The following is a 19169-nucleotide window of genomic DNA, read 5'->3' on the forward strand; positions in this document are numbered from 1 at the left end:
AGATTCCACCTTTCATTTTTCACAGCTCCTTTGGAAAAAGAAAGGTGGAATCTGATTGGTTGCTATGGGCAACTAAGCCAGTTCTACTTTACACCAGTTTTGAAAAGTGTGCCTCAGTCTATACGGCAGGTTCTACTGCACCCACATTCAGAGTTCATCCAGTCAGGCCCCTTTCACACTGGCGAGTATTCCGCGCGGGTGCCATGCGTGACGTGAACACCCGCACTGAATCCGGACCCATTCATTTCAATGGGGCTGTGTACATGAGCGGTGATTTTCACGCATCACTTGTGCGTTGCGTGAAAATCGCAGCATGTTCTATATTCTGCGTTTTTCACACAAAGCAGGCCCCATAGAAATGAATGGGGCTGCGTGATGCGGATGCGGTGCGATTTTCACGCATGGTTTCTAGGAGATGATGTAACTAAATAGTGATGAGAAACCCCCCGGACCTCATTAAAGTAAATTCACTTTATTATTTTCCCTTCTAACATGGTTATAAGGGAAAATAATAGCATTCTTCCTACAGAATGGTAACTAAAATGTCCATGGAGGGGTTAACCGCCTCCGGACCGCCTAACGCAGGATCGCGTTCCGGAGGCGGCAGCTGCAGGCAGAGTCACGCATCTATGCGTCATCTCGCGAGACGCGAGATTTCCTGTGAACGCGCGCACACAGGCGCGCGCGTTCACAGGATCGGAAGGTGAGCGAGTGGATCTACAGCCTGCCAGCGGCGATCGTTCGCTGGCAGGCTGTAGATCCGATTTTTTTAACCCCTAACAGGTATATTAGACGCTGTTTTGATTTCAGCGTCTAATATACCTGCTACCTGGTCCTCTGGTGGTCCCTTTTGCTTGGATCGACCACCAGAGGACACAGGTAGCTCTGTAAGTAGCACCAAACACCACTACACTACACCCCCCCCTGTCACTTATTAACCCCTGATCACCCCATATAGACTCTCTGATCACCCCCCTGTTATTGATCACCCCCCTGTAAGGCTCCATTCAGACGTCCGTATGTTTTTTACGGATCCACGGATACATGGATCGGATCCGCAAAACACATACAGACGTCTGAATGGAGCCTTACAGGGGGGTGATCACCCCATATAGACTCCCTGATCACCCCCCTGTCATTGATCACCCCCCTGTAAGGCTCCATTTAGACGTCCGTATGTTTTTTATGGATCCACGGATACATGGATCGGATCCGCAAAACACATACGGACGTCTGAATGGAGCCTTACAGGGGGGTGATCAATGACAGGGGGATGATCACCCCATATAGACTCCCTGATCACCCCCCTGTCAATGATCACCCCCCTGTTATTGATCACCCCCCTGTTATTGATCACCCCCCTGTAAGGCTCCATTCAGACGTCCGTATGTTTTTTACGGATCCACGGATACATGGATCGGATCTGCAAAACACATACAGACGTCTGAATGGAGCCTTACAGGGGGGTGATCACCCCATATAGACTTCCTGATCACCCCCCTGTCATTGATCACCCCCCTGTAAGGCTCCATTCAGACATCCGTATGTTTTTTACAGATCCACGGATACATGGATCGGATCCGCAAAACACATACAGACGTCTGAATGGAGCCTTACAGGGGGGTGATCACCCCATATAGACTCCCTTATCACCCCCCTGTCATTGATCACCCCCCTGTCATTGATCTCCCCCCTGTAAGGCTCCATTCAGACGTCCGTATGTTTTTTACGGATCCACGGATACATGGATCGGATCCGCAAAACACATACGGACGTCTGAATGGAGCCTTACAGGGGGGTGATCACTGACAGGGGGGTGATCAGGGAGTCTATATGGGGTGATCACCCCCCTGTCATTGATCACCCCCCTGTAAGGCTCCGATCAGACGTCCGTATGTGTTTTGCGGATCCGATCCATGTATCCGTGGATCCGTAAAAAACATACGGACGTCTGAATGGAGCCTTACAGGGGGGTGATCAATGACAGGGGGGTGATCAGGGAGTCTATATGGGGTGATCACCCCCCTGTCATTGATCACCCCCCTGTAAGGCTCCATTCAGACGTCCGTATGTGTTTTGCGGATCCGATCCATGTATCCGTGGATCCGTAAAAAACATACGGACGTCTGAATGGAGCCTTACAGGGGGGTGATCAGGGAGTCTATATGGGGTGATCACCCCCCTGTCATTGATCACCCCCCTGTAAGGCTCCATTCAGACGTCCGTATGTGTTTTGCGGATCCGATCCATGTATCCGTGGATCCGTAAAAAACATACGGACGTCTGAATGGAGCCTTACAGGGGGGTGATCAATGACAGGGGGGTGATCACCCCATATAAACTCCCTGATCACCCCCCTGTCATTGATCACCCCCCTGTAAGGCTCCATTCAGACATTTTTTTGGCCCAAGTTAGCGGAAATTGTTTTTTTTTTGTTTGTTTGTTTTTTTTCTTCTTACAAAGTCTCATATTCCACTAACTTGTGTCAAAAAATAAAATCTCACATGAACTCCCCATACCCCTCACGGAATCCAAATGCGTAAAATTTTTTAGACATTTATATTCCAGACTTCTTCTCACGCTTTAGGGCCCCTAAAATGCCAGGGCAGTATAAATACCCCACATGTGACCCCATTTCGGAAAGAAGACACCCCAAGGTATTCCGTGAGTGGCATATTGAGTCCATGAAAGATTGAAATTTTTGTCCCAAGTTAGCGGAAAGAGAGACTTTGTGAGAAAAAAAAAACATTTTTCGCTAACTTGTGCCAAAAAAAAAAAATTCTATGAACTCGCCATGCGGCTCATTGAATACCTTGGGGTGTCTTCTTTCCAAAATGGGGTCACATGTGGGGTATTTATACTGCCCTGGCATTTTAGGGGCCCTAAAGCGTGAGAAGAAGTCTGGGATCCAAATGTCTAAAAATACCCTCCTAAAAGGAATTTGGGCCCCTTTGCGCATCTAGGCTGCAAAAAAGTGTCACACATGTGGTATCGCCGTACTCAGGAGAAGTTGGGGAATGTGTTTTGGGGTGTCATTTTACATATACCCATGCTGGGTGAGATAAATATCTTGGTCAAATGCCAACTTTGTATAAAAAAATGGGAAAAGTTGTCTTTTGCCGAGATATTTCTCTCACCCAGCATGGGTATATGTAAAAAAACACCCCAAAACACATTGCCCTACTTCTTCTGAGTACGGCGATACCAGATGTGTGACACTTTTTGCAGCCTAGGTGGGCAAATGGGCCCACATTCCAAAGAGCACCTTTCGGATTTCACAGGGCATTTTTTTACAGATTTTGATTTCAAACTACTTCTCACACATTAGGGACCCTAAAAGGCCAGGGCTGTATAACTACCCCACAAGTTACCCAATTTTGGAAAGAAGACACCCCAAGGTATTCTGTGAAGGGCATGGTGAGTTCCTAGAATGTTTTATTTTTTGTCACAAGTTAGCGGAAAATGATGATTATTTTATTTATTTTTTTCTTACAAAGTCTCATATTCCACTAACTTGTGACAAAAAATTAAAACTTCCATAAACTCACTATGCCCATCACGAAATACCTTGGGGTGTCTTCTTTCCAAAATGGGGTCACTTGTGGGGAAGTTATACTGCCCTGGCATTTTAGGGGCACGAATGCTTGAGAAGTAGTTTGAAATCAAAATGTGTAAAAAATGCCCTCTGAAATCCGAAAGGTGCTCTTTGGAATGTGGGCCCCTTTGCCCACCTAGGCTGCAAAAAAGTGTCACACATCTGGTATCGCCGTACTCAGAAGAAGTTGGGCAATGTGTTTTGGGGTGTCTTTTTACATATACCCATGCTGGGTGAGAGAAATATCTCGGCAAAAGACAACTTTTCCAATTTTTTTATACAAAGTTGGCATTTGACCGAGATATTTATCTCACCCAGCATGGGTATATGTAAAATGACACCCCAAAACACATTCCCCAACTTCTCCTGAGTACGGCGATACCAGATGTGTGACACTTTTTTGTAGCCTAGGTGGGCAAAGGGGCCCACATTCCAAAGAGCACCTTTCGGATTTCACAGGGCATTTTTTTACAGATTTTGATTTCAAACTACTTCTCACACATTAGGGACCCTAAAAGGCCAGGGCAGTATAACTACCCCACAAGTGACCCCATTTTGGAAAGAAGACACCCCAAGGTATTCCGTGAGGGGCATGGCGAGTTCCTAGAATTTTTCTATTTTTTGTCACAGGTTAGCGGAAAATGATGATTTTATTTTATTTTTTCTTACAAAGTCTCATATTCCACTAACTTGTGACAAAAAATAAAAACTTCCATGAACTCACTATGCCCATCACGAAATACCTTGGGGTGTCTTCTTTCCAAAATGGGGTCACTTGTGGGGTAGTTATACTGCCCTGGCATTTTAGGGGCACGAATGCTTGAGAAGTAGTTTGAAATCAAAATGTGTAAAAAATGCCCTCTGAAATCCAAAAGGTGCTCTTTGGAATGTGGGCCCCTTTGCCCACCTAGGCTGCTAAAAAGTGTCACACATCTGGTATCGCCGTACTCAGAAGAAGTAGGGCAATGTGTTTTGGGGTGTCTTTTTACATATACCCATGATGCTGGGTGAGAGAAATATCTCAGCAAAAGACAACTTTTCCCATTTTTTTTATACAAAGTTGGCATTTGACCAAGATATTTCTCTCACCCAGCATGGGTATGTTGTTGCAAATTCTACAACACAACTTCTTCTTTTGTGTGGCTCCAAATCAGTTAGAATTAGAAGTATGAGCTCATACAGCTTTCTCAATGAGACCAATACAGGCTGGTATCATGGAAAATATGCCGATCTTTATTACATATCGTTACATACACTTATATAGGCAATATGAGGTAGACAAAAGGGTGGTCCTAGATGAAAGTTTATTGGCTCTGTGACAAAAAGGGAGTAGTTTACTAACTTTATTCCTGAGTTTGATTGGCACATTTGAAACTAGCAACTTAACTCCTCCTTTCTTTCACTAATGATCTTAGAACAAAGAAAATGTACACGAGGCTCCTAATTGATTTTTGCCATCTAGTGGAGACAAATGTGTACTACAGCAGAAATAAAATCTTGTCTCTCACAAATCCCTCCTTTTTGCGGTAAATAGATACAAGATGAATAAGCAATGTGAGGTACTCTCCCAACGCCCTAAACGGCGAAGAGCTGAACTTTCCTTATTGCTTCACCAGGTCCCCCCAACTCCCAATCGGGTTTGCCTTCATCTGGTACTATTTATTCCGCAACTATCAACAAGATTTCATTTGTTTTAGGACGGAATTGCGTTCCTCAAAGAGGTTCTCCAAATAATCTTTAGGTTTGTCAGTGTCACAATGCATGTACATGGTTGTTGCAGGTGTGGTTGAATTGAACATTTAAAAAAAAAAATTCTAAAACAAGGAATCACACAACACCCTATTAATGCCAATACCACAAATACTACCACCAGTGTCATTAACAGACTAGACCAGTTCCCAAACCACTGTTCTAGCCATGAATTAATGGGGTTGTTGATCCCAGAGTTTTCCTCTAGTTCATTTGATAAAGCAGTCAGTCCATTCAAAGCCTTTGTGATGCTTCCGTCAGGGGCAGTGTTGTTCGGAATAAAGGTGCAGCAGGATCTTCCAATCATCTTGCAGACGCCTCCTTTTTTCGCTAGGATCTTGTCGAGGGCCAGTCGATTCTGTAACGCCATCACCGATGAAGAGCTCAGTTGTTCCGCTATTCCTTTTACTGCATCTCGTGTATAATTTACGAATCTCTGTTGATTATAGTACAAATAGTTAATCCAGCCTACATTTTTTTTTTACGCCAATTATGGGAAATATTGATTCGAAACCAGCAGCTATCTGGTTTCTAGCCTTGAGTTCATCAGGAACTCCTCTAGGGACTCCTATAGCATCTATGTATACATGAGAATCAAAAGATGTAGGAGTGACCTCCTTAGCCGTGACCGGACACTGGTTTGCTTACTGACTTGATCCCACTCAAGAGTCGAAAATAGAAGAAATGGCATCAGCACCTTAATCAAGGTACATTGGCCAATCCATTCCATTCGTATCCTGGGGTGGAGCTTCATGTCTCCACACAACCACCAGATATCCGAATGTTGATAACCTTAGTGGACAAACCATTTGTCAGGGTAAGCATCAGAGTCACTACTTGTCTCATTTAGATAGATGTTATAGGAACAATATCCTGGAGGGAAAACGCCAATGTCTTTGCCTGTATGGTTACGATTGAAACAGGTATAATTTCCAGGGTATGGCGTTATACCGAAACCCATATGATCTTTATCATGAACAATAGGATAGAGTAATTCTAATGTCCTGCAGCGGGAGGTGTCATTTCTGGGAATGGTTTCAGTGTACATCTTAGGGTACTTTCACACTAGCGTTTTTCCTTTCCGGCGCTGAGTTCCGTCCTAGGGGCTCAAATCCGGAAAAGAACTGATCAGTTTTATCCTAATGCATTCTGAATGAAGAGCAATCCGTTCAGGATGCATCAGGATGTCTTCAGTTCAGTCTTTTTGACTGATCAGGCTTTTCTGAAAACCGTAGAATGTTGTATTTTTACCTCCGGCCAAAAATCCTGAACACTTTGACTGAACGCCGGATCAGGCTCTTTTCCCATTGACTTGCATTAACGCCGAATCCTGCGCCATGTGTTCAGTCAAACCGGATCCGGCTTTTGCATGTTAAACCCGAAAAAAAAGTCCATAAATGGCGGATCCGTTTTTTCCAATGCATTTTTTCATTGTGATCAAAATCCTGATCAAATGTAATCCGTTTTCACACGTTTTTCCGGATCCGGCGGGCAGTTCTGGTGTCGGAATTGAACGCCGGATTTAAACAACACTAGTGTGAAAGTAGCCTTAAGGATGCACTTGAAACCCTCAGGATTGGTAACCTCACTCAAAGGGAAAGGTACCGTACCCAAATGAGGTCGAGCTGCAGCACATGCTATGCAGTTGGATCGCTTCTGGGAAAGAACCGTATAGCGGATCCACTCTAGCCATACATTTGTGTCTGAAAACCCTGTCTCGAAGGCCATTTTGTCAATCACGGGTGAAGCTGTAGGAGATACAAATGCAATTGCACTCTGATTCCCTTGTATTAATATTGCTCTAAATACGGAATTTGGGACTTGATCTGACTGTGCCTTTTCCCCTGTACAATATAAAATGAACAGTAAGACATGAAAAGATATTACGGCCCTTGCAGTCATTCCAGCACTTGAGGTTCTGGTACTTTTTTGCAGTGAGATGCGTGGACCCAATTAGGCTTTCCTTCCAACTTGACAGCAGTGGCGGTGGTTAACAGTACTTGATGTGGACCCTCAAATCGTGGTTCTAGGACTTTCCGCACGTGTCGTTTCACCACTACCCAATCTCCTGGTTGTAGAGAATGAGTTGCCTCTATGCTGTCTGGATCTGGAAGAGAAGCAAAAACTTGGGAATACACATTAGACAGTCTGTTTGTAAGACAGATAACGTACTTTGAAAGACTATTATGCTGCATCTGGAGTTGTTGTGGAAAATAGAGTCCTAATCTAGGGGCATTCCCAAAGAGTACTTCATATGGACTCAGGCCTGTCTTCCGGTTGGGGTATACCAGGTGGAGAAAAGTGCCAAGGGTAGACACTCTGTCCATGGCTTTTTCAGTTCAGCCATGGCCTTCTGTATTTTTGATTTAATTGTGCCGTTGAGTCGCTGTACTCTACCGCTGCTTTGTGGGTGATACGCAGTATGGAAGGCTTGTTCAATACCCAGGACTCCCATAATTTCACGCATGACCTCCCCTGTAAAGTGAGAACCTCGGTCACTCTCAATTGTCTCTGGGACCCCATACCAGCAAACTATCTCATTCAGAAGTTTCTTGGCTGTGTTTTGTGCAGTGGCTTTGGCCACAGGATAGGCTTCTGGCCACCCTGAAAACAGATCTACACATACCAAGACGTATTCTAGGGTCCCCACTTTGGGTAGTTGGATGTAATCTATTTGCAGTCTTTGGAAGGGAAAATCGGGCCTGGGAGTGTGCCTCAAAGGTGTTTTTACCGTCCTTCCTATGTTGTGATGTGCACAAATCATACAAGCCTGAGTGAATCCTGGGGCATACCAGTGATTATTAACAAGAGCAGTCATCGCAGTTTTGGACAGGTGAGTATTCCCATGAGTGGCCTGGGCTGTGACTGGGAACAAGGCACGGGGCAAACACAGCTTTCCTCTAAGTTCCCATGTTCCTTTTGGGGTCATCACAGCTCCTTTTTCTAGCCATACTGCCTTTTCCTCTTTGGTTGCTTGAGACTGTAAGGTTTTAAATGTTTCATAGTTGACTGGCAGGGAAATTTGCTGTTGTACTGCTGCTATCCCTACAGGATCATCTCTGGGTTTCTGTGCAGCAGCTTTTGCTGAAAGATCAGCTCGATGATTTCCCCGAGCTTCAAGAGTTTTTCCTGACGAATGGCCTTTCATTTTCATAATGGCCACCCTCGTTGGCAACAGCAGAGCGTCCATTAGGGCTTTCACCCCTTTTCTATTTTTAATTGGTTTGCCATTTGCTGTAAGGAAGTCTCTAGCCTTCCAAATTGGACCATAATCATGGGTGATCCCAAAAGCATACCTGGAATCTGTATAGATGTTTTGCAGTTTTTCCCTCTGCATACCTGCAGGCCTCTTCCAAAGCTTTAAGTTCAGCTTCTTGTGCAGACATGTGAGAGGGCAGTGATTCCGCTTTGATCGTATCGTGCTGAGTGACAACTGCATACCCAGTATAGAACTTCCCCTGGACACCATACCGCGATCCATCCACAAAGAGCTCTAAATCTGGGTTTTCTAAGGGAGTATCTACCACGTGATCAAACCCTGCTGTCTCTTGGGACATTAATTGGAGACAGTCGTGTTTATCTTCCAGGTCAGGAAGATATTCGGCTAGATGACTCATACTACTACTCCCTCCCCCCTCCAGAGGCAGCAGAGTAACTGGATTCAAAGTTGTGCACCTTTTGATGGTGACATTTGGTGGCATAAGTAGTGCACATTCTAGTCTAAGGTGTCTGGCGGTGGACAGGTATTTAGGCTGTACTTGTGTGAGAATGGCCGAGATGTCATGAGGGACAAAAACAGTAATTGGATAATTGAGCACAATCTCAGAGCTATTGTCAAGCATGAGTTGTACAGCCACTACCGCACGGACACAAGATGGCGCTCCTCTAGCCACTGGATCAAGTCTGGCAGAGTAATACGCCACTGGACGCTGTTGGCCAGCCCTAGCTTGTGTGAGAACAGCTGAAGCATGGCCAAGACATTCAGTGCAATAAAGTCTGAAATCTTTATTGTAGTCTGGTAGACCCAATGCTGGTGTGGAACTGATGACTAGTTTTAATGTATGAAAGTTCTCCACGGCCTTATCTGTCAATGAAAAAGGAAGAGAGGTGAGACAATCATACAAGGGTTGCAGAAGAGCAGAGGCATTTCTGATCCAAGGCCTACACCCGTGATTGACAAAATAACCTTAGAGACAGGGTTTTCAGACACAAATGTATGGCTAGAGTGGATCCGCTATACGGTTCTTTCCCAGAAGCGATCCAACTGCATAGCACGTGCTGCAGCTCGACCTCATTTGGGTACGGTACCTTTCCCTTTGAGTGAGGTTACCGATCCTGAGAGTTTCAAGTGCATCCTTAACCTCCTCAGGACCGCCGTACGCAGGATTGCGTCTTTGCGGCGGTCCTGTTACTCTGGGTGGGCGCGCCGGTGCGTCCTCTCGCGAGACGCGAGATTTCGGGCAAAGCCGGCCCGCGCATGCGCATAGCGGGCCGGCAAAATTTAAAAGACAAGTTCGTCATCAACCTGCCAGCCAATGATCGTCGCTGGCAGGTTGATGATTTTCAAAAAAACGAATCAGAAGCCATCTAACACATTATATTTACAAACCGGATTCCAAAAAAGTTGGGACACTAAACAAATTGTGAATAAAAACTGAATGCAATGATGTGGAGATGGCAAATGTCAATATTTTATTTGTAATAGAACGTAGATGACAGATCAAACGTTTAATCCGAGTAAATGTATCATTTTAAAGGAAAAATACGTTGATTCCAATTTTCACGGTGTTAACAAATCCCAAAAAAGTTGGGACAAGTAGCAATAAGAGGCTGGAAAAAGTAAATTTGAGCATAACGAAGAGCTGGAAGACCAATTAACACTAATTAGGTCAATTGGCAACATGATTGGGTATAAAAAGAGCTTCTCAGAGTGGCAGTATCTCTCAGAAGCCAAGATGGGTAGAGGATCACCAATTCCCACAATGTTGCGCAGAAAGATAGTGGAGCAATATCAGAAAGGTGTTACCCAGCGAAAAATTGCAAAGACTTTGCATCTATCATCATCAACTGTGCATAACATCATCCGAAGATTCAGAGAATCTGGAACAATCTCTGTGCGTAAGGGTCAAGGCCGTAAAACCATACTGGATGCCCGTGATCTCCGGGCCCTTAAACGACACTGCACCACAAACAGGAATGCTACTGTAAAGGAAATCACAGAATGGGCTCAGGAATACTTCCAGAAACCATTGTCAGTGAACACAATCCACCGTGCCATCCGCCGTTGCCAGCTGAAACTCTACAGTGCAAAGAAGAAGCCATTTCTAAGCAAGATCCACAAGCTCAGGCGTTTTCACTGGGCCAGGGATCATTTAAAATGGATTGTGGCAAAATGGAAGACTGTTCTGTGGTCAGACGAGTCACGATTCGAAGTTCTTTTTGGAAATCTGGGACGCCATATAACACGGATCCGTTTTGATTTTGCACATCATGATTCATCTGTTCCATTAGAATGTGGTTGTGTGAAATCAAAACGGAAAAAAAGGGATCCGTCACCCATTGACTTTCAATGTATTTAGTGATGGGGTTTTTTAGGCTCCTAAGTGACAATTGACTTACATTGTTTTCCGTGCCGGATCCGTTGTTTCCGTTTTTTATGACAGGACACAATACCGCAGCTTGCAGTGGTTTTGTGTCCGGTCACAAAACGTAATGCTGCCGAAACGGAAGACATCCTGATGCATCCTGAACTGATCTGTTTCCATTCAGAATGCATGAGGACTAAACAGAAAAGTTTTTTTCCGGTACTGCTGGATCTCAATACCGTAAAACAACAACGCAAGTGTGAAAGTGCCTACACTTTTGCAAACATTTTTTTTCATTGTTCTAATGCCTCTAAAGTAAAAACAAAATAAAGCACATTTTCTAATAGACTACATTAAGAATATCCTACTGTTTGTGTACACAGACCTATATGTCACCATGGTTATAGACTACAAAACTCCCTGGGTAGTCAGATGCTGCAGTCATGTGTTAAGCTGGGCATACACATTCAATCTCTCCCGTATTTCTCCTGGCTTTCCCGTTTTCTTCACCGGATGATGTTTCCAGGTTCTAACAAGGTTTCCAGGAAGGAAGTAAATTGATGTTCCATCATTTGCCTCCCAAGTGAAGTTTGCAGAAGTTTTTATTGTCTCTACATTATTACTAAAAGCTGGTTCTTCTTTGTTTCTGTTTTCATTGGTATCATTTTGGGGTAAAATATACTTTTTGATAACTTGTTATTAAGTTTTTTCGGTGGTGACTAAGCATAAATGAGCAATTCTGCCATTTTTTTTGCTTCGTTTTTTTTTACGACGTAGGGAATAATTTACATATTTGTGTAATGCGGGTTGTTATGGTCATGGCGATAATAAACGTAAGGGAGATTTTATTTTTGCAATTTTTTTATTGAAAAGCGTATTTTTTAATTTTTTTCAATTTATTTTACCCTTTTTTTTTACCACTTAATAGTCCCACAAGGGGACTATAACAGGCAATATTTTGACTGCTTTTAAAATACAATGCTCTATCCCTATAGTGCATTGAATTTTAATGTCAGTGCTGGAAAACACTCAACAATTTAGACAGCACTCCAAATTTTGATTAATTGATTTTTATTTGTATTAGCTGGTCCTTTTTGAAACTGAAACAACGTTTCGGGCAGAAAGCATGCCCTTCATCAGGCTAGTTGTACGCACTTACGAATATGAATGGCCGGAAAACACTGAAGGCAGGCTTGGGGCCTATACCAGGCCCCAACCAGCCTTTACTCAAATTGGCACCCCGCAATCGCATTTAAGAGACATAGGGAGTCCGCTCCCTCTGTCACCGCTTACATGCGGTGGGCGCCATTGCCCATGGCATGTACGGGGTTAAACAGCCCGGATCGGCACTCCTGCCAGTCCAGGCTGTTAGAGCAGGAGCGCGGCTCTCATGTTAGACTGGGCCGCCGTGATAAGGCAGCCCAGTCTAAGGCCCCTTAGTGACTGCTGTAAAAAGTCGTATTGGTGGTAACTAAGGGGTTAAGGGTCCTTATGAGAGTGCCGTCTTGTTTTTTTTTAATGCTTTTCTATTCTCGACCAACTGCCTGTAGAGAAGGCATATGGAAGGGAGTAACACATGATTACAGCATCTGACTACACATGGTAGTCTGTTTCCATGGAAACATATAGATATGCATAGAAGCTGTGGATGCAAACCAGTAGGATAGTGTTAATCAAAACTATTTGCTAAGTTGTTTTTATCTTTATGTTAATTTTAGATGCATTAGAGAAAAAAAAAAATTGTTTGCAAAAGCATCTGTACCATTTATATGCTGATCTGTAGGCTGACATTCTCATTCTTCAGACTGGCATGACTCTCCGGTTAAAACAGTTGCAGGTGATACATTTCAAGCAGTTGAGGCTGCAATGAAAGAGGCAGCCATAGTTGAAGATCATATTGTAGAAGGTCCTGACGGAGAGGTTTCCAGTGTTGTCTGCATATTTCAAAGCAGTGAGTGGGGTGTAGAGAGGATTCGTCTGTCGACGCAAGACCGGCTGCTCCATTCCTATCACCTTCACCGTGGCCTACACGAAATGAGAAGATGAAGTTAGAACTGTTAAAGCTGCTCTCAATCAGAGCCAAATGCGTTTACTCTACTTCTTCAAATTAGTTGTTTTTTTCCTAGGATTTTATATGCATGGAAGAGACAGCACTCACACCAGGCAGGTCAAAGCAGTTCTCATTTATTCACGGAAGTTAAAGGGGTTCTGCACTTTGTTTAAACTGATGATCTATCCTCTGGATAGATCATCAGCATCTGATTGGCGGGGGTCCGACACCCGGGACTCCCGCCGATCAGCTGTTTGAGAAGGCAGCGGCGCTCCAGCAGCGCTGCGGCGTTCTCACTGTTTACCGCAGGCCCAGTGACGTCACCACTAGTATCACTGGCCTGGGCGCGGCTAAGCTCCGTTCCCTTGAATGGAGCTTAGCCGCGCCCAGGCCAGTTGATACAAGTCGTGACGTCACTCGGCCAGCGGTGAACAGTGAGAAGGCCGCGGCGCTGCTGGACCGCCGCTGCCTTCTCAAACAGCTGATCGGCTATTGGACCCCCGCCAATCAGATGCTGATGATCTATGCAGAGGATAGATCATCAATTTAAACAAAGTGCAGACCCTCTTTTAGCAGTTTATAAGTACATCTGAGGGGGCATCCCCCCTTACACAGTTACTAAAGTTTTAAAAAGGTTTATGTCCATCTATTTCCAACTATTGTTGGATCCTGTTTTCACCCAGAAAAAAAATAAAAACACAAAAATCTCTAGAGACCATCGATTCTTAAATTTTAATATAATTTTTTTAACCGTAATATTGAACTGCAACTCTTGGCCACCTTTTTGGCACCACCAATCTATGCACCTATAAAGTTACAATGGGAGAGTCATCTGGAACTGAGACAGGATTTACAATGGTGCAGGGGTGGACTGGCCATAGACCCTGCATGGAATTTTCCCGATGCCCATAGGTCCACACAAGCCCTGGCCGGGAACATACTACTGGGGGCACTATATAGGTCATTATTAGACGAAGTCTAGGCAGCATGCTAATGGTAGGGCCTGCTTGATGCTGTAGCCCACATCTCACCTTCTATGCCCCCAATTTGGCAGCTATTGAGGGTCACCACAGATGGACAGCTCCTGGGGAATTATTTTGTGTTGCACTACGGTATTGCTAACCCTGCCAACTTGTATTGGCCCCATCTACTTGTGTTGCCCCCTGCCTTCTGTCAATTTGGACCTGCCTAAAACACTGGGACCACTTTTATTTATTTTTTCCAGGGCCACTTTAAGTTCCCAGTCCACCCCTGAACGGGTGAGACTGAGTGACATTGCGCTGAGTAAGAGATTTTAGGGCACATGGGGTGGATTTGGGGCAACATGGGGTGGATTTTCTGTCGAGCAAGAAATTCCACAGCGGGTTTGTTGGGATTTTGATGTTGATTTCACATTCCAAAGGGTGAAAATACGGAGGGGATATCCACAGCATAAATTCACACGCTGTATATTTATAATCCTTACTGCAGGTCAACTTACCTTGCAGATTTTTTCTGAACATATGGATGAAATTTCTTAAAAGCTCATCCACTTTGCTGTTAATGTACACCACTGGGGTAATGCGTGCACTGTGCATTTGTGCTAAAACATTCTACTTTCGTCTCATCTACCAATAGAACATTTTCCCAAAAGTATTGTGGAACGTCTTAGGCAAACTTGAGATGGGCTGCAATGTTATGGGAAGTGTGGTAGAAGGGGCACTATGGTTTGGGGTGGTTTTGCTGCCTCTGGGCCTGATCATCTTATAATCATTGAGGAAACAATTAATTCTAAGGGGTAACACAACAGTTTAGAGGCAAATGTAAAGACGGCCATCCATGACCTCAAGCTGAAGAGACTTTGGGTGATGAAGACAGACAATGACTTAAAACACACAAGAAAATCAACTAACAAATGGTTGAAAAAGATTTATGTTTTGGAATGTCAGAATCCTGACCTTAACCTTCTTGAAATTCTGTGGCCTGACCTGAAGAAGGCTAATCTGTAGAGAAAAAGGCATGCATCGCACATCCACATGCCATGCATTCATTGATCTAGTGCTTCTCAGCAAGTACATAAGGCACTTTGTGTACGTTTTGATCAAAATGCATAGGCTCACTTGCCATGTAAAGGTGGCCTCTTTCGGGAGGGTCACTACTCAAATTTTGTGCAGAGGCACATGGCGACTGGCGCCGCTACACAACACCTGGAAGCGTGAGACCCAGCAGCTCAATAACACCCCTGCTGTCAGGTTAAGCCCTGTCATACAACAACAATCGCCATGCCGAACTGTGCCATGTGGACAGATCTCAAAATTTCATTTTTCCATTTGGTCTCAAAAACCAGACTGAGACCAAGTAGGCATTGACCCTTATCTCCTGGTAATTATCCCTACTCTAAATTGGGGCACCGCTATATAACGACCACAAAAGGAACAGCAACTGTCGTTGCTGTGGTGTTGTGCCTATGAGTTAGTGGGGCCCAGTGCACTAAATTAGAGTAGGAACCCACTCAACAGAGGCCACCTTGACGTGCTGAGTGGGCCTAAGCATTTTGATCAAAACATATGCAAAGTGCCCCATGTACATGTTTATGAATTGTGCGGAGAAACAACAGATTAACTTGTGGATGTGCAATCCATGTCTTTTTTCTTCAGGCAAGATCTGAAGAGGGTTGTACACACAAGACATCCCATAAATGCTGATGAACACATTTGCAGGGAGGAACGGTCCAAAAGTCCTCGACATTGTGTAAACCTTATTTACAGCTAGAGGAAATGTTTGATGGTGATTGCTGTAAATGGGGGATCTACAAATTAATGAATTCAAGGGTTCACATATTGTTTCTCCCGTCAGTGAAGATGTTTACTCAGATCAGCTATCCAGGTATTTCCAAAGCGTTCATTTACTTTTTTTTTTTGCATGACCACACATTCCAAGAACCAGCACATTTTGACTGTATGAAGGTTTGTGTTCTTAGGCTACTTTCACACTAGCGGCACGGACCACCGGCAGGCTGTTCCGTCGGGTGAACAGCCTGTCGGATGCGTCCTGCCGCTAGTGACTCTGTGCCCCCGGACTGCAGCTCCGTCCCCATTGACTATATGGGGGGCGGAGTTCCGGCAGAGCCACGGCAGCGCATGGCGAGAGGCTGCCGGAATAAAACTACGACATGTCCGACATTTATTCCGGCTGCCTCTCGCCGTGCGCTGCCTAGCCTCCGCCGGAACTCTTCCCCGCCCCATTATAGTCAATGGGGACGGAGCGGAAGTACGGGGGCACACAGTCACTAGCGGCAAGACGGAACAGCCTGCCGGAGGTCCGTGCCGCTAGTGTGAAAGTAGCCTTAGCTGGATTAATTGTATTTTTCAGTGAAACCATGTTGTGGTACATTTAATTTATTGATTAACTTTTACTCATGAATTTTTGGAGCTGGGTGGAGAAAACCCTAGCCCCTCTTTTTACTATTTTTTGGGGTGCTAGTATTATGCCTGTATGTGGTACACTAGCAGTATTAGGCATACATATGGCACACCTGAAGGCCTTTCTTAAGCCTCTACTACGATGCCACCCCATGGGGACTCCATGATCCCAGAACACGAGTGCCAATAGAGTGATAGCAGTTGCCATCAAGAGTTAAATGACCTGGATCAAAGTAATCTCCAATCCTCATCTTGAAGCCAGAGATCATCTGAGTCATCTGAGTCTGACATATTACTCCTGCCTCTGATGCATACATATGTGCCCACGCCATACCCAGGGTGCCAGTGTACAATGAGTTAAACATTTGCAGAGCAGGAAGTGGCTAACCACAGGTACAGTACAGTTGGTGTGGATTAGGCTAAATATTTCAACTTTTGAGCTCACGTCTCGAAAATGAAACAAGCCTCTCGAACATTCAACTAACAAATTCTTACAAGAGGAACTTCAGGGACACATTTTGGTTAAGGGGCCAAGTTTCAAGGGTAAACTGTGGTGTGGCACACAATGACCAGAGGGAATAGTACTTACCTTTGCCACGGCATCTGGTGTCTGCCCCAAGGTGACAAAGATCTCATGTGCGCCTGGGAGGTAAACCTCCTTAAAGTATCTTATGGTCTCAGCGTCAACACCTGGAAAGTCTGAGCGAGCCACTTCCTCCATCATCTTGATCTCAAACTCTGTGTTGACTGGTCCAGGCTCAATTAATGAAACACTGCACATAAAGAGCATGGATTACATCATCACTCTGCCCTACAGAAACAAGACCTATGTCCACCATTGTACTGTTTATCTAGAGATATTATCTTAATAACAGTTCAATGACTTTCTTAATACATTGTACTGCTTATCTTGCACTAAATTACTGACTATATTATACTACAGAGCTGCATTCAGAATTCTGCAGTCAACAAGCTTGTCAACAGTACATTCGAAACAAATTTCTGTAAACCAGAACAGAGAGCAGCTCCTCGACATCATCATTTATATCACGCTGGTGCCACTTAAATCTAATACTATATTTTTCCTACTATACTATAATACTGCCCCTATGTACAAGAATATAACTACTATAATACTGCCTCTTATGTACAAGAATATAACTACTATAATACTGCCTCCTATGTACAAGAATATAACTACCATAATACTGCTCCTATGTACAAGAATATAACTACTATAATACTGCCTCCTATGTACAAGAATATAACTACTATAATACTGACTCCTATGTACAAGAATATAACTACTATAATACTGCCTTCTATGTACAAGAATATAACTACTATAATACTGCCTTCTATGTACAAGAATATAACTACTATAATACTGGCTCCCTCTGTACAAGAATATAACTACTATAATACTGCTCCTATGTACAAGAATATAACTACTATAATACTGCCTCCTATGTACAAGAACATAACTACTATAATACTGGCTCCCTCTGTACAAGAATATAACTACTATAATACTGCTCCTATGTACAAGAATATAACTACTATAATACTGCTCCTATGTACAAGAATATAACTACTATAATACTGCCTCCTATGTACATAAACATAACTACTATAATACTGCTCCAATGTACAATAATATAACTACTATAATACTGCTCCTATGTACAAGAATATAACTACTATAATACTGGCTCCCTCTGTACAAGAATATAACTACTATAATATTGCTCCTATGTACAAGAACATAACTACTATAATACTGCCTCCTATGTACAAGAATATTACTATAATACTGCCTCCTATGTACAAGAATATAACTACTATAATACTGCTCCTATGTACAAGAATATAACTACTATAATACTGCTCCTATGTACAAGAATATAACTACTATAATACTGCTCCTATGTACAATAATATAACTACTATAATACTGCTCCTATGTACAAGAATATAACTACTATAATACTGGCTTCCTCTGTACAAGAATATAACTACTATAATACTGCTCCTATGTACAAGAATATAACTACTATAATACTGCTCCTATGTACAAGAATATAACTACTATAATACTGACTTCTATGTACAAGAATATTACTATAATACTGCCTCCTATCTAAAAGAATATAACTACTATAATACTGCTCCTATGTACAAGAATATAACTACTATAATACTGCTCCTCTGTACAAGAATATAACTACTATAATACTGCTCCTATGTACAAGAATATAACTACTATAATACTGGCTCCCTCTGTACAAGAATATAACTACTATAATACTGACTCCTATGTACAAGAATATAACTACTATAATACTGCTCCTCTGTACAAGAATATAACTACTATAATACTGCTCCTATGTACAAGAATATAACTACTATAATACTGGCTCCCTCTGTACAAGAATATAACTACTATAATACTGACTCCTATGTACAAGAATATAACTACTATAATACTGCTCCTCTGTACAAGAATATAACTACTATAATACTGACTCCTATGTATAAGAATATAACTACTATAATACTGGCTCCCTCTGTACAAGAATATAACTACTATAATACTGCTCCTATGTACAAGAACATAACTACTATAATACTGCCTCCTATGTACAAGAATATTACTATAATACTGCCTCCTATGTACAAGAATATAACTACTATAATACTGCTCCTATGTACAAGAATATAACTACTATAATACTGCTCCTATGTACAAGAATATAACTACTATAATACTGCTCCTATGTACAATAATA

General features: G+C 43.2%; 2 protein-coding genes across 2 annotated transcripts in view; both read right to left on the bottom strand.

Moving 5' to 3' along the window:
- Positions 1-4860: 4860 nt before the first annotated feature.
- LOC120986370 lies at positions 4861-8944 on the bottom strand. Its single transcript, XM_040414906.1, has 2 exons — positions 7270-8944; positions 4861-5780 (listed from the first exon to the last, which is right to left on the bottom strand). The coding sequence occupies exon 1, from the start codon at positions 8823-8825 to the stop codon at positions 7605-7607; it is 1221 nt and encodes a 406-aa protein (XP_040270840.1). The 5' UTR covers positions 8826-8944; the 3' UTR covers positions 4861-5780; positions 7270-7604.
- Positions 8945-12183: 3239 nt separating this feature from the next.
- LOC120986373 (retinol dehydrogenase 8-like) overlaps positions 12184-19169 on the bottom strand; it is a 68863-nt gene continuing 61877 nt past the window's right edge. The window contains exons 5-6 of the mRNA XM_040414910.1: positions 16970-17153; positions 12184-12954 (exon numbers count right to left, since the gene is read on the bottom strand). Coding sequence (XP_040270844.1) covers positions 12730-12954; positions 16970-17153 — 409 coding nt within the window. The 3' untranslated portion in view covers positions 12184-12729. The remainder of the gene's footprint in view (positions 12955-16969; positions 17154-19169) is intronic.

The sequence above is a fragment of the Bufo bufo genome, chromosome 1 (genome assembly GCF_905171765.1).
Source record: "Bufo bufo chromosome 1, aBufBuf1.1, whole genome shotgun sequence".
Lineage (NCBI taxonomy): Eukaryota > Metazoa > Chordata > Amphibia > Anura > Bufonidae > Bufo > Bufo bufo.

What these genes read in the sequence shown, in the direction of transcription:
- LOC120986370 (XM_040414906.1), bottom strand. Translation starts at nt 8,825, where the DNA reads ATGGATCGCGGTATGGTGTCCAGGGGAAGTTCTATACTGGGTATGCAG.